Source organism: Nerophis ophidion, linkage group LG12, assembly GCF_033978795.1.
Source record: "Nerophis ophidion isolate RoL-2023_Sa linkage group LG12, RoL_Noph_v1.0, whole genome shotgun sequence".
Lineage (NCBI taxonomy): Eukaryota > Metazoa > Chordata > Actinopteri > Syngnathiformes > Syngnathidae > Nerophis > Nerophis ophidion.
Genome location: NC_084622.1, coordinates 55,495,332 through 55,518,218, shown reverse-complemented (window position 1 = coordinate 55,518,218; position 22,887 = coordinate 55,495,332). Strand labels below are relative to the sequence as shown.

The 22,887-nt window shown below is 43.6% G+C and overlaps 2 protein-coding genes across 5 annotated transcripts in view; one reads left to right on the top strand and one right to left on the bottom strand.

The window, feature by feature from the left end:
- The window catches only part of etfbkmt (electron transfer flavoprotein subunit beta lysine methyltransferase), a 7,355-nt gene extending 6,461 nt beyond the window's left edge, over positions 1–894 (top strand). Inside the window, exon 3 of the mRNA XM_061917816.1 lies at positions 469–894. Within this exon, the coding sequence (XP_061773800.1) occupies positions 469–842 (374 nt within the window). The 3' untranslated portion in view covers positions 843–894. The remainder of the gene's footprint in view (positions 1–468) is intronic.
- Positions 1–22,887, bottom strand: part of LOC133563600 (uncharacterized) — a 24,674-nt gene extending 1,787 nt beyond the window's left edge. Inside the window, exons 1-3 of one of the 4 annotated variants that reach the window (XM_061917814.1) lie at positions 19,491–22,886; positions 14,753–14,803; positions 14,078–14,633 (exon numbers count right to left, since the gene is read on the bottom strand). In XM_061917814.1, the coding sequence (XP_061773798.1) occupies positions 14,503–14,633; positions 14,753–14,803; positions 19,491–22,809 (3,501 nt within the window). In that variant the 5' untranslated portion in view covers positions 22,810–22,886 and the 3' untranslated portion in view covers positions 14,078–14,502. Of the gene's footprint in view, positions 1–14,077; positions 14,637–14,752; positions 14,804–19,490 lie in introns of those variants that run through there. The other 3 variants (XM_061917813.1, XM_061917815.1, XM_061917812.1) reach the window with 3 other exon arrangements.

The window sequence follows — 22,887 nt, the reverse complement described above, 5'->3', positions numbered from 1 at the left end:
CTGAATCGCTCTCACTGCCCTCGCCTTTTTTTTTTTTTCTATCACTCTCACTATCCTCATCCACGAATCTTTCATCCTCGCTCAAATAATGGGGCAATTGTCACTTTCTCGGTCCCAATCGCTCTATCTGCTGTTGGCTATGATTGTAAACAATGTTCAGATGTGAGGAGCCCTACAACCCGTGATGTCACGCGCACATCGTCTGCTACTTCCGGTACAGGCAAGGCTTTTTTATTAGCGACCAAAAGTTGCAAACTTTATCGTCGATGTTCTCTACTATATCCTTTCAGCAAAAATATGGCAATATCGCGAAATGATGAAGTATGACACATAGAATGGACCTGCTATCACCCGTTTAAATATGAAAATCTCATTTCAGTAGGCTTTTAAAAATCCTACAACGTTACCCAAAAACCTTGTACGTTTGAAATACACCCGCCTCATTAAATATATTTTTTTCCACCACAGTCGCCGTTCTTGCGACCTGCATGAACTTTGAGCTCAACGGCCTGGACTCGCCCGTCGGTGTGACGGAGAACATGATCGGTTCGGAGCCTGGCAGGTATGACCTGATCCTCCTTGGCGACATGTTCTATGATGAGGTCCTTTCCCGGAGCCTCTACACCTGGTTGGAGCAGTGCGTGGAAACCAACAACAGCCAAGTTCTCATTGGAGACCCTGGCAGAGACCAGCTTGAGGAGAGCGGAAGGTTCTTGCAGAAGCTTGCCCATTTTGAGCTGCCTAAGTCTGTACAAGAAGAGAACTATGGTTTTACCTTCACCAGTGTTTGGCGCTACCATCCTCAACTGTCCCAAAACCCTTTACAACGAAAGACTCAGTGATGATTACTGTAAGGTTCCTTATGTTTACCGAATAAAATATAGAAACACCAAAGGTTTTACTTTTAGTTTGAATCCGCAGGACGAATAAGGGTACTTCTGTGACATTGCCAAGAAAGATGTTAAACATATGTACTTATACAAACTACCACGTTGTACGATCTGTATCTTAATTCTTGGTTTGCTGTAACTCTGGTTTAACTTTGTTCCAACACGCGTTGGTCCAAAATGCCATGAAAAAAATAATCTACAAAACGTAACGATTTAGAGTACCGTATTTTTCGGATTATAAATCGCAGTTTTTTTTCATAGTTTGGCCGGTGCGATGTATGTGTGAAATTATTAATCAATCAATCAATCAATGTTTACTTATATAGCCCTAAATCACTAGTGTCTCAAAGGGCTGCACAAACCACTACGACATCCTCGGTAGGCCCACATAAGGGCAAGGAAAAATTCACACCCAGTGGGACGTCGGTGACAATGATGACTATGAGAACCTTGGAGAGGAGGAAAGCAATGGATGTCGAGCGGGTCTAACATGATACTGTGAAAGTTCAATCCATAATGGATCCAACACAGTCGCAAGAGTCCAGTCCAAAGCAGATCCAACACAGCAGCGAGAGTCCCGTTCACAGCGGAGCCAGCAGGAAAACATCCCAAGGGGAGGCGGATCAGCAGCGCAGAGATGTCCCCAGCCGATACACAGGCAAGCAGTACATGGCCACCGGATCGGACCGGACCCCCTCCACAAGGGAGAGTGGGACATAGGAGAAAAAGAAAAGAAACGGCAGATCAACTGGTCTAAAAAGGGAGTCTATTTAAAGGCTAGAGTATACAAATGAGTTTCAAGGTGAGACTTAAATGCTTCTACTGAGGTGGGATCTCAAACTTTTACTGGGAGGGCATTCCAGAGTACTGGAGCCCGAAATGAAAACGCTCTATAGCCCGCCGACTTTTTTTGGGCTTTGTGAATCACTAATAAGCCGGAGTCCTTTGAACGCAGACTTCTTGCCGGGACATATGGTACAATACAATCGGCAAGATAGGATGGAGCTAGACCGTGTAGTATTTTATACGTAAGTAGTAAAACCTTAAAGTCACAGGAAGCCTGTGCAGGTGAGCCAGTACAGGCGTAATGTGATCAAACTTTCTTGTTCTTGTCAAAAGTCTCGCAGCCGCATTTTGTACCAACTGTAATCTTTTAATGCTAGACATGGGGAGACCCGAAAATAATACGTTACAGTAATCGAGACGAGACGTAACAAACGCATGGATAATGATCTCAGCGTCTTTAGTGGACAGAATGGAGCGAATTTTAGCGATATTACGGAGATGAAAGAAGGCCGTTTTAGTAACGCTTTTAATGTGTGCCTCAAAGGAGAGAGTTGGGTCAAAGATAACACCCATATTCTTTACCGTGTCGCCTTGTTTAATTGTTTGGTTGTCAAATGTTAGAGTTGTATTATTAAATGGAGGTCGGTGTCTAGCAGGACCGATAATCAGCATTTCCGTTTTTTTGGCGTTGAGTTGCAAAAAGTTAGCGGACATCCATTGTTTAATTTCATTAAGACACGCCTCCAGCTGACTACAATCCGGCGTGTTGGTCAGCTTTAGGGGCATGTAGAGTTGGGTGTCATCAGCATAACAGTGAAAGCTAATACCGTATTTGCGTATGATGTCACCTAGCGGCAGCATGTAGATGCTGAAGAGTGCGGGGCCAAGGACCGAACCCTGGGGAACTCCACACGTTACCTTAACGTAGTCCGAGGTCACATTGTTATGGGAGACGCACTGCATCCTATCAGTAAGATAAGAGTTAAACCAAGACAGGGCTAAGTCTGACATACCAATTCGTGTTTTGATACGTTCTAATAAAATATTATGATCGACGGTATCGAGCAGCGCTAACACCATCCATCCCATCCATTTTCTACCGCTTATTCCCTTTGGGGTTGCGGGGGGCGCTGGTGCCTATCTCAGCTGCAATCGGGCGGAAGGCAGGGTACACCCTGGACAAGTCACCACCTCATCGCAGGAAATTATTAACACATGTTAGATTCCGGTAATTGACGCACAATACCTATTGTTAGTCAAAATCCAGCACTCCGTCCTACGGGCAATGTCCCCTCGGGTCAACCGGTCTTACCGGCTGCTCCACCGACGTAGGTCCTACTCAGCTGGATGGCGAGGCGATTAGCCTAGTTCTACTACCCTGGGTTGGTTCCGGTGGTCCTTTCGTGATCTCCCCAGCAGAGAAGCCTATCTCGTAAGACCAGGTCTAAATCACAGATCCCGCCGTTTATGGGTAGCTCACCTTGAATGAATCTTGGCTCTTGTTACTGACTAGGTTAAATTTGGGGGCTCGGATATGTAAAAGCCCTTACAGGACATATTGTAAGTGGACTGCGTTAGAGCTAGGTGTTGGACACATGAAAGCCCTAAAACATTACATCAAGGACGAGGTGGTAAACAGGGACATTAAATTCTTCTGTCTTTATATGATGCTTTTTAATACAGGTTCGATAGCGTAAGCCTTGCACAGCGTCAATAAATCATTCCCAATATTCATCAATAATCATAATTAAAATCATTGCAATAAATCATTCACAATAATCAAAGAAACATAACTAAAATCAGTATCTCAAAATCTGTTATAAAAGAAGTTGAAATGGGTCTTACTGTGCAAAGTTCTTCAGGGGATGTCGGAAATGTTCCCAAAAAGAGGAGAGCTCGTATGGATTCCCATAAATCGGAAAAATCAAAATCAAGTCGGTAAACCGAAAACTACAAAAAGTACTTAAATTGGGAGGATGTATCAAATAGCGGTTATTCATCCTCTTCTTAAAAGACCTAACCTCGATCCTGACCTCATGGTAAACTACCGACCGGTGTCTCACCTTCCCTTTATTTCAAAAATCCTCGAAAAAATTGTTGCGGAACAGTTAAATGAACACTTAGCGTCTAACAATCTATGTGAAACCTTTCAATCCGGTTTCAGGGCAAATCACTCCAAGGAAACAGCCCTTGCAAAAATGACTAATGATCTATTGCTAACGATGGATTCTGATGCGTCATCTATGTTGCTGCTCCTCGATCTTAGCGCTGCTTTCGATACCGTCGATCATAATATTTTATTAGAACGTATCAAAACAAGAATTGGTATGTCAGACTTAGCCCTGTCTTGGTTTAACTCTTATCTTACTGATAGGATGCAGTGTGTCTCCCATAACAATGTGACCTTGGACTACGTTAAGGTAACGTGTGGAGTTCCCCAGGGTTCGGTCCTTGGCCCTGCACTCTTCAGCATCTACATGCTGCCGCTAGGTGACATCATACGCAAATACGGTGTTAGCTTTCACTGTTAGGCTGATGACACCCAACTCTACATGCCCCTAAAGCTGACCAACACGCCGGATTGTAGTCAGCTGGAGGCGTGTCTTAATGAAATTAAACAATGGATGTCCGCTAACTTTTTGCAACTCAACGCCAAAAAAACGGAAATGCTGATTATCGGTTCTGCTAGACACCGACCTCTATTTAATAATACAACTCTAACATTTGACAACCAAACAATTAAACAAGGCGACTCGGTAAAGAATCTGGGTATTATCTTCGACCCAACTCTCTCCTTTTGAGTCACACATTAAAAGCGTTACTAAAACGGCCTATTTTCATCTTCGTAATATCGCTAAAATTCGCTCCATTCTGTCCACTAAAGACGCTGAGATCATTATCCATGCGTTTGTTACGTCTCGCCTCGATTACTGTAACGTATTATTTTCGGGTCTCCCCATGTCTAGCATTAAAAGATTACAGTTGGTACAAAATGCGGCTGCTAGACTTTTGACAAGAACAAGAAAGTTTGATCACATTACGCCTGTACTGGCTCACCTGCACTGGCTTCCTGTGCACTTAAGATGTGACTTTAAGGTTTTACTACTTACGTATAAAATACTACACGGTCTAGCTCCATCCTATCTTGCCGATTGTATTGTACCATATGTCCCAGCAAGAAATCTGCGTTCAAAGGACTCCGGCTTATTAGTGATTCCTAGAGTCCAAAAAAAGTCTGCGGGCTATAGAGCGTTTTCATTTCGGGCTCCAGTACTCTGGAATGCCCTCCTGGTAAAAGTTCGAGATGCCACCTCAGTAGAAGCATTTAAGTCTCACCTTAAAACTCATTAGTATACTCTAGCCTTTAAATAGACTCCATTTTTAGACCAGTTGATCTGCCGTTTCTTTTCTTTTTCTCCTATGTCCCACTCTCCCTTGTGGAGGGGGTCCGGTCTGATCCGGTGGCCATGTACTGCTCGCCCGTGTATCGGCTGGGGATATCTATGCGGTGCTGATCCGCCTCCGCTTGGGATGGTTTCCTGCTGGCTCCGCTGTGAACGGGACTCTCGCTGCTGTGTTGGATCCGCTTTGGACTGGACTCTTGCGACTGTGTTGGATCCATTATGGATTGAACTTTCACAGTATCATGTTAGACCCGCTCGACATCCATTGCTTTCCTCCTCTCCAAGGTTCTCATAGTCATCATTGTCACCGACGTCCCACTGGGTGTGAGTTTTCCTTGCCCTTATGTGGGCCTACCGAGGATGTCGTAGTTGTTTGTGCAGCCCTTTGAGACACTAGTGATTTAGGGCTATATAAGTAAACATTGATTGATTGATTGAAATACAGCCAAAAATGAGACAATCCCAAAAAAGGGAAAAATCACGAAATAAAACACGGTAAACCGAAAACTACAAAAACCCCAAAATGGTAAAACGTATCAATCAGAATACTGAAGTTTCAATTAGTGTACAGAGGATGTTCAAACGAGATAAAACCAGAAAAGTGCAGGAATCGAAGCGAGCTTTCCAAAAAAGGAAAAATCTAAAAGTGTTCAAAAATGCAATTTGGAGGAAGCCAGATGGGTCGCCCAGCCCGACGATCACATCCAGCCTTCGGCTGCGAGGCAGGAGAGGGGAGGCCAAGAGGAGAAGTGGTGGGGGGCTGAGTATCGGCTGGACAGAAAGTCTTGTTCCTCTTTTTACTTTGTCGCAGGGGGGAGATCGGAAATGGAGAAAAGTCTCTTGTTTGTCGAATCAAGTTCTGTTTGGAGAGCTGGAAATGTTCTTTTCAGTCCAAGCAGTTCAGAGTCCTTTTCTGTGGTCCATTCGATGCAACGCAGAAGTATGAAATCCCGTATAATAGCGAATTCAACGTTGCTATATACCATGGGTGTCAAACTCTGGCCCGCGGGCCAAATTTGGCCCGCCGTGTAATTTCATTTGGCCCTTGAAGCAATATCAAATTAACATTAGAGCTGGCCCGCCGCTGTAACACCACATTCACCGCTAATACTCATACTTGTCAACCCTCCCAATTTTCCTGGGTGACTCCCAAAGTTCAGTGCCCCTCCCGAATTTCTCCGGATTTCCACCCGGGCAATAATATTGGGGGCAGGCCGTAAAAGCACTGCTTTTGGCGTTCTCTACCGCTTTTCTCCCATAAAAACAGCGTCCCGGCCCACTCACTTAATATATGCGGCTCATACACACACACACACAAGTGTATGCAAGGCATACTTGGTCAACAGCCATACAGGTCACACTGAGGGTGGCCGTATAAACAAGGGTTAACACTGTTACAAATATGCGCCACACTGTGAACCCACAGCAAACAAGAATGACAAACACATTTCGGGAGGACATCCGCACCGTAACACAACATAAACACAACCGGACAAATACCCAGAACCCCTTGCATCACTAACTCTTCAGGGACGCACCAAACCCCGTCCCAACTCAAACCCGCCGCCGAAAAAAGGCATTACATTTGTGTTTTTATCTAATTTGATATGCCATTGATGTTTTTTAATTATTATTATTTGAAACTGGATTTTGCATGTCACTATAAAGTTATATAAGCCTTGCTTGGTCAATATTCAATGCAAAACTTGTTTGGGTCCCTATTAAAGGGTTAATTTGTTTAACCTCGGCCCGCGGATTGGTTGAGTTTTAAATTTTGGCCTGCTCTGTATCTGAGTTTGACACCTTCTGTTTCGGGGTGGTTACCCTGTTGCTATGGAGATATAACACATGACATTATTCTCCACGATACATTGGTTATCACACATGTGACCTCTGCACCCACTCAATTGGCCAAGTATACTTGTTGCTATCCTAAAACTGGCTTCATCTGGAGTTTGTCAGACTATTACCCAAAATCCCGTGAATCCACCCACATCAGCACTATGCCAACATCCGCGTGATGTTTACGGCCCAAAATAACCAGTTCCTCATCAGTGTCCTGTTTGTGTAACTTTTACACCCGTACTGGGAAGGTTTTAACTAACGCAGATGGTTGTCTAGTGTAGCCTTCCACTCTGCCATACATGGATGTGGGTCAACATTAAAAGCGTTACTAAAACGGCCTTCTTTCATCTACGTAATATCGCTAAAATTCGCTCCATTCTGTCCACTAAAGACGCTGAGATCATTATCCATGCGTTTGTTACGTCTCGCCTCGATTACTGTAAAGTATTATTTTCGGGTCTCCCCATGTCTTGCATTAAAAGATTACAGTTGGTACAAAATGCGGCTGCTAGACTTTTGACAAGAACAAGAAAGTTTGATCATATTACGCCTGTACTGGCTCACCTGCACTGGCTTCCTGTGCCCTTAAGAAGTCACTTTAAGGTTTTACAACTTACGTATAAAATACTACACGGTCTAGCTCCATCCTATCTTGCCGATTGTATTGTACCATATGTCCCGGCAAGAAATCTGCGTTCAAAGGACTCCGGCTTATTAGTGATTCCTAGAGCCCAAAAAAAGTCTGCGGGCTATAGAGCGTTTTCCGTTCGGGCTCCAGTACTCTGGAATGCCCTCCCGGTAAAAGTTTGAGATCCCACCTCAGTAGAAGCATTTAAGTCTCACCTTAAAACTCATTTGTATACTCTAGCCTTTAAATAGACTCCCTTTTTAGACCAGTTGATCTGCCGTTTCTTTTCTTTTTCTCCTATGTCCCACTCTCCCTTGTGGAGGGGGTCCGGTCCGATCCGGTGGCCATGTACTGCTTGCCTGTGTATCGGCTGGGGACATCTCTGCGCTGCTGATCCGCCTCCGCTTGGGATGGTTTCCTGCTGGCTCCGCTGTGAACAGGACTCTCGCTGCTGTGTTGGATCCGCTTTGGACTGGACTCTCGAGACTGTGTTGGATCCATTGTGGATTGAACTTTCACAGTATCATGTTAGACCCGCTCGACATCCATTGCTTTCCTCCTCTCCAAGGTTCTCATAGTCATCATTGTCACCGACGTCGCACTGGGTGTGAGTTTTCCTTGCCCTTATGTGGGCCTACCGAGGATGTCGTGGTGGTTTGTGCAGCCCTTTGAGACACTAGTGATTTAGGGCTATATAAGTAAACATTGATTGATTGATCGATGTTTAACATACCTGATTATTATACACGATCACTTTTTGTGAGTACTATCACAGCTTACACTCAGGGTTTATATAAGAGATGACATTCCTGGCCTTCATTATACACCAAGTATACACGGGGCCCTACGGTCCAGCCTTGCTTCTAGCCCCTAACGCGGGGAAATATGTGGGGAAATAGGTCCTCTAAGGGGGGGGTTTATCTTGACACACATTACCGTAAAACAGGGGTCACCAACGCGGTGACCAGATGAGTCGGCCGCTGGCCTGTTCTAAAAATAGCTCAAATAGCAGGACTTACCAGTGAGCTGCCTCTATTTTTTAAAATGTCATTGATTTTAAGGCCCCAGGGGTGGATGAGATACGCCCGGAGTTCCTTAAGGCTCTGGATGCTGTGGGGCTGTCTTGGTTGACAAGACTTTGCAGCATCGCGTGGACATCGGGGGCGGTAGCTCTGGATTGGCAGACCGGGGTGGTGGTTCCTCTCTTTAAGAAGGGGGACCGGAGGGTGTGTTCCAACTATCGTGGGATCACACTCCTCAGCCTTCCCGGTAAGGTTTATTCAGGTGTACTGGCGAGGAGATTACGCCGGATAGTCGAACCTCGGATTCAGGAGGAACAGTGTGGTTTTCATCCTGGTCGTGGAACTGTGGACCAGCTCTATACTCTCGGCAGGGTTCTTGAGGGTGCATGGGAGTTTGCCCAACCAGTCTACATGTGCTTTGTGGACTTGGAGAAGGCATTCGACCGTGTCCCTCGGGAAGTCCTGTGGGGAGTGCTCAGAGAGTATGGGGTAACGGACTGTCTTATTGTGGCGGTCCGCTCCCTGTACGATCAGTGCCAGAGCTTGGTCCGCATTGCCGGCAGTAAGTCGAACATCCGCCAAGGCTGTCCTTTGTCACCGATTCTGTTCATAACTTTTATGGACAGAATTTCTAGGCGCAGTCAAGGCATTGAGGGGTTCCGGTTTGGTAACCGCAGGATTAGGTCTCTGCTTTTTGCAGATGATGTGGTCCTGATGGCTTCATCTGACCGGGATCTTCAGCTCTCGCTGGATCGGTTCGCAGCCGAGTGTGAAGCGACCGGAATGAGAATCAGCACCTCCAAGTCCGAGTCCATGGTTCTCGCCCGGAAAAGGGTGGAATGCCATCTCCGGGTTGGGGAGGAGACCCTGCCCCAAGTGGAGGAGTTCAAGTACCTAGGAGTCTTGTTCACGAGTGAGGGAAGAGTGGATCGTGAGATCGACAGGCGGATCGGTGCGGCGTCTTCAGTAATGCGGACGTTGTACCGATCCGTTGTGGTGGAGAAGGAGCTGAGCCGGAAGGCAAAGCTCTCAATTTACCGGTCAATCTACGTTCCCATCCTCACCTATGGTCATGAGCTTTGGGTCATGACCGAAAGGATAAGATCACGGGTACAAGCGGCCGAAATGAGTTTCCTCCGCCGTGTGGCGGGGCTCTCCCTTAGAGATAGGGTGAGAAGCTCTGCCATCCGGGAGGAACTCAAAGTAAAGCCGCTGCTCCTTCACATCGAGAGGAGCCAGATGAGGTGGTTCGGGCATCTGGTCAGGATGCCACCTGAACGCCTCCCTAGGGAGGTGTTTAGGTCACGTCCAACCGGTAGGAGGCCACGGGGAAGACCCAGGACACGTTGGGAAGACTATGTCTCCCGGCTGGCCTGGGAACGCCTCGGGATCCCCCGGGAAGAGCTGGACGAAGTGGCTTGGGAGAGGGAAGTCTGGGTTTCCCTGCTTAGGCTGTTGCCCCCGCGACCCGACCTCGGATAAGCGGAAGATGATGGATGGATGATTTTAAATTTCATTGATTTATACCCCTCTGCCACTGTGAAGCGGTGGAAGAGGGGTTAGTGCGTCTGCCTCACAATAAGAAGTTTCTGCAGTCCTGGGTTCAAATCCAGGCTCGGGATCTTTCTGTGTGGAGTTTGCATGTTCTCCCCGTGAATGCGTGGGTTCCCTCCGGGTACTCCGGCTTCCTCCCACCTCCAAAGACATGCACCTGGGGATAGGTTGATTGGCAACACTAAATTGGCCCTAGTGTGTGAATGTGAGTGTGAATGTTGTCTGTCTATCTGTGTTGGCCCTGCGATGAGGTAGCGACTTGTCCAGGGTGTACCCTGCCTTCCGTCCGATTGTAGCTGAAATAGGCGCCAGCGCCCCCCGCGATCCCAAAAGGGAATAAGCGGTAGAAAATGGATGGGATGGATTTTAGTTTCTGTTTTTTCGACAAAGAATATTTGTGAAATATTTCTTCAAACTTATTATGATTAAAATTCCAAAAAATGATTCTGGCAAATCTAGAAAATCTGCAGAATGAAATTTAAATCTTCACCCAACTATGCACTGCTCTTGGTGCTGCAATGCGTAGTCATTTCCCACAGCCTAATTCAGCCGTTATGCTTAAAATTAGATGGGACCCCAAACAAAACCCCAGGCAGTTTTTATGTGAAGCCAAAGAGGCCTGGACCAATCAAACCGGCCAGTACCCCGGTAACACTGGGTCACAGGCCGAGTGGTTCCGACAAGCAGTTCTGAGTGGAGTGCCTGAGTCAGTGCAAACAGCCATGAAAAGTAACCCTGACATGTTAGGATGTCAACTTTGTACATGGGAGAAGCATCTCGTTCATCACCTTACCACGGCTCAAGACAAAACACAACAAGATGAGAAAGACAAAGCAGATTTGCAGGCACAATTACTGAAGTTACAACTAGCCAAAGCTAGAGATGACGTAAACGACAAAAAGAAGGGCAAGAAAGATCAGGTCAAGGTTATGTCTCAAACTGTACAGCAGTGGGACGGCGATAACGTTCAGGAGTCTGGGACGCCACATTTCAGAAGAGGGGGAGGACAAAATAGGGGAAGGGGAGGCCCACGGGGTGGAGGAAGGAGAGGGTTTTTCGGGGGAAGGCCTCAAGGAGGAAACCAAGGCTGTTTCCTGTGTGGGGACTCCTCCCATTGGGTGAGGAAGTGCCCATATAACCCTGCTCAGTCACAAAGAGGGTTTCCACAGAGAGGAGGAGTTCAGAACCGGGGAGGAACACACCCTCCTCAGTCTCAAGGGAGAGGACCCGCACCACAGTTCCCCTTGTGGCAAGACACTGAGTGACACGCCCCACAGAGAAGCCCTGGACAGCACCTTACGGCAGAACCGGTGCTGTTTAGTTGCTTAAGAGATATTCCTGGCTATGAATTTGCTCATTGCTATTTTTATGTTTTTGCGCATTATTTGTTGCCGTAATTATTAAACAAACAGGTTACTCATCAGTTACTCAGTACTTGAGTAGTTTTTTCACAACATACTTTTTACTTTTACTCAAGTAAATATTTGGGTGACTACTCCTTACTTTTACTTGAGTAATAAATCTCTAAAGTAACAGTACTCTTACTTGAGTAGAATTTCTGGCTACTCTACCCACCTCTGGTTAAGAGTGCCTATTTATTTTTTTTACTAAACCTTCTCTAGGAACTGTAGTCCTGTATAATGACGGTCTCTTGTATTAAAGCATCTTTTAGTTCAGTAAAGCGTCTCCGACGTCTCTTTTGATCCAGCCGCACTGCCGTGTCGCCCTTCTGTCTGGACAAGGATGACAAGGCCAGAAATACATATCAAGATCCTGGATGACAACCTGCTCCAGAGCGCTCTTGAACTCAAGACTGGGGCGACCGTTCATCTTTCAGCAGGACAACGACCAAAGGCACACAGCACAGAAATCAACTCTATAAATGTCCCTGAATGGCCCAGTGTTAGAATAATCATGTATACTGTATATTATCACACAAATTTTAGTATGCTTAAAGTCTGTTGCTATAGTTATTAGCTATTGTGCTCAAGTTAGACTTTTCAATCTGTGCAAGGACGAAACTTCTTGTCTGAGGGGTGGCCTCAGCTGCAGATGTTATTGTTGTTTTAGCCCTCTAACAGCCAAGGACTTCAAGGACCTCAACCCAGTTAAGATAGCACGCAGACAAAGCGGAGACAAGGCGAAATCACAATGCCCCCAGCACATTCCGTCACGTATTGTGCGTACTGGAGCTGCTTTGCATAATATATGTGACCACTCCTTTTAGAGGCAGCCTCAGTGATGTTGACTATGGAACTCCTGAATAAATAGAGGGACGCGGGAGCTGAACCTTAGAGCGTAGGGCGAGTCTGTGACTAAGTGTGCAGCTCCATGCGTTCTCCTCATGAGCTAAATTGAACTCTGTCTCTGCATGTTTTCTTGCTTCTTGTCTGATTAATAGATGTCATCAGTGTTTGAACTTGACACCCAGCCACAGAGAGAGATCTGAAAATTGCTGTGCACTGACGCTTTCCATCCAACCTTGTGGAGCTTGAGAGGTGCTGCAAAGAACAATGGGTAAAACTGCTCAGAGATAGGTGTGCCAAGATTGTGGCATCGTATCAAAAAAAACAACATGAGGCTGCAATTTCTGCCAAAGGTACATCAACAAAGCACTGAGCTAAGGCTGTGAATACTTATGTACATGCAGTTTATTATTTTAATACATTTGCAAAATAATCTAAAATAAAAAATATATATATTTTTCTTTACATTGTCATCATGGGTTAGTGTACGGAGCCCTTAAAGGGATATGGAGATTAAAAAAAAAAAGTTTTACGAGACCTCGAAATACTTTTGGCGAGATCTCGCAATACTTTTTCAAAAAAAGTGCCAGGTTTAAACATCGATGACATCTATTGCATAGACAAGAAGCAATAAATTAAACAGACAGGATTCAATTTGGCTTCATTGAAGAGAAACCTGTCACCCATGCCTTTTATTTGGACTTTCCTTGTTAACATAACAGGTGTTTCTAAAGGAATGGGGGGTATGTAAACAGCCATTGTTTTCGGTCACATTAACACAAAAGAAAAAGATGCCTCAGGCTTGGGCTGGTCCTGGTTCAAGATTGGGCAGGTCTTGGACCACAATAGATAACCCCTCCCGTCTCCTCCAATCGTACACAATGGAATTATACAAGCATTTGGCTTGGTACAACAAAGACAGCCTCTGTCTGCTCGCTAAAAACAGAAACTTTTGTGATAAAATACATAAAATTACTCCGTCAAAAAGTTTTTTTTCCCCTACGAACCGAAAGTGAAACAGACAAAGCGATGGGAGAAGCCTACCCATCATCCGTGGGAGAAGTGTATTGATTTCTATTTTAGTATTGGCCTAACATCAAATCGAATTAGCAAAAAGTATTGCGAGATCTCGCAAAAATTATTACGAGATCTCGCAGTAATACATCCATGTCCCTTTAAAGGCTACATAGTAGTGTGTGAAGAGTTTTGACGACATAAATTAATTGTAACATAACAAAATGTGAAAAAAGTAACACGCTGCAAATACTTTCCGGGTGCACTGTATCGATATAAAAATCTGCTGCAAAAATATCTCACACATTTTTCTAACTGAAATCGCTGACATGCCACCATTTGGATTGCCCAAATGATGAAAAACAGAGGATGTAAAATGTAACTTTAAGGAACACTACTATACATACTAAATAGGTTGAAAAAATGACTGCTGACTGCATCTGAAGGAAACAAGCTACAGCAAAACCCGAGTAAAATAAATCCATCCATCCATCACATTACAAAAATAATTCGTAACTGCCATGGAGGAACACGCACTAAATTTCATGTGATGTCTGTGCTTTGTTTTGGTTAAACAGGATGTAGCTGGTTTGCCAAAGCACTCCATCCATCCATCCATTCGTTTACCGCTTGTCCCATTCAGGGTTGCGGGGGTTTGCTGGAGCCTTTAGAAAAATGCAACAAACCGTTCTGGAGGAAATTATTTTTATTGAATGGCTCAATAAATGTTTTTTTTTAATACTGTAATCTCCACTTGCAACAAGAGTAAGACTTTGTGTTAGTGTGCTGTACAAAAAAAAAAAAAAAAGAGGAACCACAGTCCCTTGATAACAATCATATGAATATCATAGTTTTAAACTCAAATCCTTAACTGCATTAATACAAAACATCACATTCAAATAAGCCTTCACGTGGTATATAAAAAATATCAAAGGCAAAAATTGTTCTTATAAGGCAATTTTAGTAAGCATGCCCTGAGGTCACATCAACTAATTAAAGTTGTACAAAAAAAAAAACTGTATCGGAGTATATTTGTTCTCTTCTTAAAGATGTAAATCCTTTACGGCGTTATTTGCTCAGAGGGTACACAGCCAAAATCTGATGTGCCAGTAGCTACTGAGCCATTGATGGCTGGGACATCATCTTATACTTTTTCTGAAACTCTGCAAAGACGCTGGAGCTGCTGGAGTTGATACCATGATGTACAGGATGGTTATCCTGATCAGGAGGAGGACTCCACAGGACTGCTATGAATCAAAAAAAGAATGGACTGATTTTACTAAACTGTGCCAAATTAAGCAGAAATCATTGAATATTTTTACAAAAATGTGGTCTGGTTCAAACACTGGTTTAAATGTCCTACGTGTGATTTTCTTAATGAGACGTTCCTTTTCTGGTTCTGGTGAAGGATTATCTACAAGAAGAATAGCATAATTAAACATAAAATCACCCAAATAATCACACAATAAAAACTTAATAAAAAGATGCCAAACTACACAGAGGAAAACATTTATTCAATGTTTGTCCTTGAACAGTAGGTCTGAACACTGATTTAAAGGGGTCATATTCCATCCATCCATCCATTTTCTACCGCTTATTCCCTTTCGGGGTGGCGGGGGGGCGCTGGCGCCTATCTCAGCTACAATCGGGCGGAAGGCGGGGTACACCCTGGACAAGTCGCCACCTCATCGCAGGGCCAACACAGATAGACAGACAACATTCACACTCACATTCACACACTAGGGCCAATTTAGTGTTGCCAATCAACCTATCCCCAGGTGCATGTCTTTGGAGGTGGGAGGAAGCCGGAGTACCCGGAGGGAACCCACGCATTCACGGGGAGAACATGCAAACTCCACACAAAGATCCCGAGCCTGGATTTGAACCCAGGACTGCAGGACCTTCGTATTGTGAGGCAGACGCACTAACCCCTCTGCCACCGTGAAGCCCCGGGGTTATAATGTGACCCCGTGAAGGGGTCATAATATGAGATTTTTTTCTACATTTGAAAAAACTCCTTGTGGTCTACATAACATTTAAGTTGTTCTTTGGTCAACATGTTGCATACATTTTGTTTTACAGATCATCAAGCAGCTTTCTGACCGTCTCGTCCGTATGCGCCGTTTTGTGGGTCTTATTTACATGCGAAAGTCCTCCTCCAGGCCGAACCTCCTACAACGTTGTCTTCTCCTTCTCTATCAGTCATGTCGTAGTAGTTTCTACTGCTTTCATATAGAGTATACTAACAGATTTAAGTTAGAACTGTACGCTGCATTTTCTTAGAAGAGGCAACAGCAGAAGACTTTTAGCAGGCATGTACAAGCCAGTCTGTCTCACAACAACAGGGCAGAGAAAATGAAGGAACTTATTGACTCCAAATTTGGACTACATCCAACCATCCATCCATTTTTCCACCGCTTATCTCCGAATAAAAGTCCCATAGTGGCTAAAGCTCGTCAGGTAAACCTCTACCGATGGAAATTTCCGCTGACGAAACTCTGGCAAATGACTAGAGGTGGGAATCTTGAGGCACTTCGTGACTTGATTACAATTCAGGAGCTACGATTCGATTAAAAATCGATGATTGATGCAGCTTTAATTTGTGTATATTGATTTCAATAAATAAGCGTTTATCAATTGCAACTTAAAAAAAATCAATTTGGAATAAGAAACAGTTAAATTAATTCCAGCAAACCTGTGCAAAACTGGACCATAAGTGCCCGATAATAAAGGACCCGTCAGCGATCCTGTTCTGTCTCCCTGTAATGTTTGTCTGATCTTGAATGGGAATGTGCTGAAAATTGTAATTTCCTCTCAGGGATTAATGAAGTATTTCTGATTATGATCTCTTGGTGGGATGGCTCGTTGCAGTCAGCCAAATTCTAGAACTGTCTGCATTACTTTATTTACAATAAACAAATCGATTATCGACATTTACTAATCAATTCTATGTCCCGAACTGCGATGCATCAAAAAAATCTATTTTCCCCACCTCTACACATGACGTAAACAAAGTCTCAAATTCCAATTTGTGAGCAAGTACCGTATTTCCTTGAATTGCCGCCGGGCACATAGTATGCACTTGCCTAGAATTACTGCCGGGTCAAACTCGTTTTGCTAAATAATTTGCGCATACTTAGCATTACCGCCGGCTCAGGATTAACGCCGGGTCAAACTCGTTTCGCTAAATATTATTTTTATTAGCGCATGTCTGTAATTTCCGTCGGGTCAAACTTGTTTCGCAAAATAATTTGCATTTGCCTAGAATTTCCGCCGGGTCAAACTCGTCACGTCACGAGTGACACTTCACCTGTCATCCTTTTCAAAATGGGGGAGGCTGATTTCAATAATTTGAAATCGCATAAAGGGAAGAAGATTAAGAGCTATTCAGTAGGATTTAAGGTCCAAGTTATTGAATATGCTAAAAAGAACAGTAAGCAGGTATGTTTTATTAATATACCGTAGCTGCGTGTGTCAAATATGAGTCCTTAAATGACTCCCGCCTCCTGGTGGTAGAGGGCGCTAATGATCCTTCTTGCGACAACTCGGCTGCAGAAGAGGTGACAACAAGTGTAGTTATATGTGCTGGGAACGGATATGACGCGGCGGAAGCACTACGGACCTTTTGGGATGTAACACCACTACTCTTATGCTGGCTATGTAAACAACCGGGCTGATATAAAGCATGCTCCAGTCAAAAATACCCAGTGTATTATTTATACAATAACACTTTATGGTGGCAGCGGTGGGATAAAGAGATCACCCACGGAGCAGAACGAGAGGGGGAGTTGTCCGAGGATGATAATTCTTTCGTCGCCCGCAACTACACGTGACGAGCCGAGCTAACTGATAGCAGCGGTCTGCACGTCGGGAGCAACCCAAACGAGAGCGCGCTATGGCTACACACCTACCGACCATGAACTGGACCAGCAGGAGTGAGCAGCGTGTTATTTTTCCTCTCGCTTGCACATTTAACAGTGAGGATTACATATCTAAAATAAAACTGTTTTTTTAAAACTGAAGAAAGATAAGGAAGACTCAAAAAACAAGTTATTGATGCTTTTGATCAGAAGGAGCTGAGCATGGACTTCATTTATAAGTAAAGGTAAGACCATAATAGCGTTTTTTTTTTTTTATTAAATGTGCTTTTCATGATGGTATCCTTACATCACACTCAAATTTTTAAGCGCAGGCCTACATTTACTGCATGCCTTTGGTAAGTGCTGGAGTGAGAAGAGGTTTTAAAATACAAACCCCGTTTCCATATGAGTTGGGAAATTGTGTTGGACGTAAATATAAACGGAACAAAATGATTTGCAATTCCTTTTCAACCCATAATTAATTGAATGCACTACAAAGACAAGATATTTGATGTTCAAACTCATAAACTTTATTTTTTTTTTGCAAATAATAATCAACTTAGAATTTCATGGCTGCAACCCGTGCCAAAGTAGTTGGGAAAGGGCATGTTCACCAGTGTTACATCACTTTTTCTTTTAACAACACTCAATAAACATTTGGGAACTGAGGAAACTAATTGTTGAAGCTTTGAAAGTGGAATTCTTTACCATTCTTGTTTTATGTAGAGCTTCAGTTGTTCAACAGTCCGGGGTCTCCGCTGTCGTATTTTATGCTTCATAATGCGCCACACATTTTCAATGGGAGACAGGTCTGGACTGCAGGCGGGCCAGGAAAGTACCCGCACTCTTTTACTACGAAGCCACGCTGTTGTAACACGTGGCTTGGCATTGTCTTGCTGAAATAAGCAGGGGCGTCCATGATAACATTGCTTGGATGACAACATATGTTGCTCCAAATCCTGTATGGACCATTCAACAATATTGGTGCCTTCACAGATGTGTAAGTTACCCATGCCTTGGCCACTAATACACCCCCATACCATCACAGATGCTGGCTTTTCAACTTTGCGCCTACAACAATCCGAATGGTCATTTCCCTCTTTGTTCTGGAGGACACCACGTCCTCTGTTTCTAAATTAAATTTGAAATGTGGACTCGTCAGATCACAGAACATTTTTCCACTTTGAATCAGTCCCTCTCAGATGAGCTCAGGCCCAGCGAAGCCGGCGGCGTTTCAGGGTGTTGTTGATAAATGGCTTTGCTTTGCATAATATAGTTTTAATGTGCACTTACAGATGTAGCGACCAACTGTAGTTACTGAAAGTGGTTTTATGAAGTGTTCCTGAGTCCATGTGGTGACATCCTTTACACACTGATGTTGGTTTTTGATGCAGTACCGCCTGAGGGATCAAAGGTCCGTAATATCATCGCTTACGTGCGGTGATTTTTCCAGATCCTCTGAATCTTTTGATGATTTTACAGACCGTAGATGGTAAAATCCCTAAATTCCTTGCAATAGCTCGTTGAAAAATGTTGTTCTAAAACTGTTTGACAATTTGCTTACAAATTGGTGACCCTCGGCCCATCCTTGTTTGTGAATTACTTAGCATTTCATGGAAGCTGCTTTTATACCCAATCATGGCACCCACCTGTTCCCAATTATCCTGCACACCTGTGGGATGTTCCAAATAAGTGTTTGATGAGCATTCCTCACCTTTATCAGTATTTATTACCACCTTTCCCAACTTCTTTGAAACGTGTTGCTGAACATCAAATTCTAAAGTTAATGATTATTTGCACAAAAAAAAATGTTTATCAGTTTGAACATCAAATATGTTGTCTTTGTAGCATATTCAACTGAATATGGGTTGAAAAGGATTTGCAAATCATTGTCTTCCGTTTATATTTACATCTAACACAATTTCCCAACTCATATGGAAACGGGGTTTGTAATTAGCACATGCTTGCCTTTACCGCATGCCTTTGGTAAGTGCCGGAGTGAGAAGAGGTTTTAAATTAATTCAAGGAAATACGGTATGAGTGAAAATGGCTTTATAAATATCACGACCATGCATCAGTTTCAAACTTTTTAGAGTTATGGGGATCCTAAATATAAAAAAAACAGGTACCAACAGGTAATAAAAGTTGTTTTTCCATCATAAGACTCCTTGAAGTCCCACCTTCAGTTTTTGGTTGAAAGTCAGTCTAACAAAAACCTTTAATATTAAAGTAGTGACTTACCTGGACAACATTCTGTGGTTTCTCTCTCATCCTTTGATGTATCTTCAAAGCTGAAGGTATTTGGCAAAACACTGAATTTCAGGACATTCCCCTGGATGGGAAGAAGAGCCTGGCTTCTATGTTCATTCTTTCTTCTGTCATGTCCAGTTGACTTTCTCAGGTGGGGATCAAAATCCTTATCCTTTTGATGCCATATTTTGACCAGTTTCTTTTTTTTGATAGTCGTTGAGAGGAGGGTGTGCTTTGCTTTCCGGTTGATTCTTTGCTTCATCCGACCTGTGGATGAACAGGCTTTCTTTGGAATCCTCGTTGTAGCTGAATCATCCGATGTGGGTGCACATTCTCTTTTTCTTTTGAAGGGACTGATATTGGCATAGATAACTTCAGGAGGGGCTTCAGTCTTTTTCCAACTATTAGGGATATTAGCACGTGGCAATGAGCCAAAAAGTGCCAGCTGGACAGTTCTGCCTGACTCTGAAGGGTCACGGTCAACACTAATTTTATGGCTTTTTGAAATGTTGGAATCCTGGTTTTTTTTGTTAATCAACTTCTTAAGGTATGGAATAATAGTAGATGGACAGCTTAGTTTCTTTCGGTTTTTTTGCTCATTTTCTTTTGGTAGAGTTACACTGACGGTCATCTGACCAACAGGCAGTGAATCGCACAGCATTTGATGTTTCACGGGAGACAATGTCTTGTCTGGTGCTTTCTGTGCTTGTTCACACTTTCCCTCAAGAAGTAGCAACGCAGGAGTCTTTTCTCCACTGACGTGAGTATCGGTGGATTGGCAGCTTTCTGCAGTTTTTAGATGAGCTTCTTTGCAATCTTCATTGTCAGGCAACTGGTTGTGAAGATCCCTCTCACAGCTGGATAGGTTCGTGGCATCATTTTCCAGTATGATGATTGGCTGGCTTTCATTTAGCTTTTGTATGTTCATATCAGTTTCTTCATCGTAACTTAATTCGAAAGTCTCACTGACTGTGTTGCATATTTCATCCCAATTAATAGTGGCAATGCTGCTGATGGTTTTCTCCTCACTTTTAGATTCCACACGTTTGGAGGGTGAGTGGGAATCAAGGTCAGATATTATCATTTCCTCTTGGCAGTCCATTTGTTGACTAGTCCCTTCAGTTTCACTGCTCAACTTTGTGCACAGCTGGTCACACTGGCATTTTTCCAGTAACGTTTCAGAACGACAAACCATCTCTTTCCACTTTGCAATGCAGCAGAATTGCTGTATGCCAGTCTTTGCATGTGAGCTGCTTGTGGCCGTGAGATCTTTAGGTTGGTTATCCACCACAGAAGTATTTGAGACCGCCTCTAGTTTAATACAAGTTCCCATACATTGTGACGTCCCAACACGGCCTTGTTCAAAAATGGTTTTAGCTTCTTCTGGTGACATAACTTTGATTTCAAATGAATACATTTTGTCAGAGTCAGTACTGTCGTGATCTAATTGTTCAATCACAGGTCCCGGCACCTCAGCTGCAGTTTGTGATGGAACGCTCTCAACTGTTACGGAATCTGGCTGGTTGTCATTCAGTGATATGTACTTATTGGGACCAAACTCCTTGTCAATGTAATCTAGTTCATTTTTGTTCAACCATGACGAGCTGTAGGGCAGTTCTGAGTAAACCTCCCCATCTTTAAAAACATGGAAGTTTTTTAGTTGACTCGTGAAAGAGGGCTCTACTTGTGTCAGTACAACAGTGTCGTCTGTCAAATGATCGCCACAAAATGCGCCAACATTTCTAATTAAGTCACCGTGAGAGCTTGTCCTAATGGCAGTCACCAGATTTAATACGTTGTGAGCATAAAACAGAGATATAATTTGTTTTCGACAATCTTGTTTAGATTTGGTAGATTCTTCCTCATGTACATTTACGTCAAACAAAGATCGTAATTCCTTAGCGGTCCACTGTGCTGTCGGAAGCGATGAAAGCTTATGAACACTGGCCTCTGGTTCTGGTGGTGTGTCTTGTTGTGTGTTCTTATCCCCCTTGTCCTTTTCTGGAGATTCAATGTTTACTAACTTTTGAGCACATGCTCCAATACCACGGTCATCTGCATGATTGGCAGCCCGCATGTACAGAGTAGGACATTGTTTGGATTGTGGCTGATCTTGAATAATTATGGAACTCTTAAAATAGTGTCCTTTGATGTTATCCCCCTTGTCCTTTTCTGTAGCTTCAAGGGTTACTAACTTTTGAGCACATGCTCCAACACGGTGGTCATCTGCATGTTTGGTAGCTTGCATTTGCTGAGTTGGACAGTGTTTGGACTGTGGCTGATATGGAACTTCAATGGAACTCTTAAAATGCTCTTGTTGCATTGTTTTCTGCTTTTGTACAAGTAAACTTCCAGACTCGGGTGGTGTGGGACTTTTGCTTGCACAGGTATTTGTATTGCAAGATGAAGTCAATGGATGCACAATAGCAACTTCTCTTGAGGTATCTGATCGGTCATTTGGTTTACCAATGGCCATTTCAATTAATTGCAGTAAGATTGGGGGATATTTTTCTTTTGCATTTATATTTGGCAGAGGTCCTGCTCCTGGGGACCCACATGTTTTATTGCTATCTAATATGGTTGATATATTTTGTGTTTTCTGAGTCATTCTGGAGGCGTGTAGAGTCTGTCCACTTTTGTTGATATGAGAATAAGACATATGAGGTCCAGAGTGATTGGAGGGATGCGGTCCATGTGCAGTGTTGTTGACCAGAGCATTGTTTGCATAGCGTGCAGTGGGAGATTCGGCTACACTAACCAATTGGTTGACAGGAAATGAGGTAGCTTGGGTAGAGGAGACACTAGTTTTCGATGAACTTTGGTTTGCAGCCTTATACAAGTCCTTATTATTACCGATATGTTGAGGAGCAGACATGGTACATGGCTGTGGAACTGTTGTTTGACTGTATTGCAGCATGTTAAACTGCTGCCTGGGCAATGGTGTGCCTTGATGACATGTTTTTATCTTCATATCAGAAAGATTTTGAATTGTTGAGTAATTTACAGGATTTTTACATTCAATCATCACAGGGAAATACTGCCCACCCTGCTGATTACAGGAACGGTTCTGCATATTAACATGTGGCATCTGGTAGCCATTATTCCTCACTCCAGCAGTCTGATGAGAAACTTGTCTCATCTGCCAATTGATTGTCCGTCCGTTACTGGGGCCTCCATTGTGAGAAATGGTACTCGGTTGTTGTTGTTGTAGTATGTCTCCTGATTTCACTGTGTTACTCGCATGGTAAGCTGGAAGATGCGAGTTTGTTTGCACTATTTGGTTATGTCTGGTAATCCATGCCAAATACATTTTCTTTCTCCGTTCAGTTTACTTGTAAATGGAAACGAAAGATTTCCTGAAAGAAAAATATCACAAATGAAAAATGTG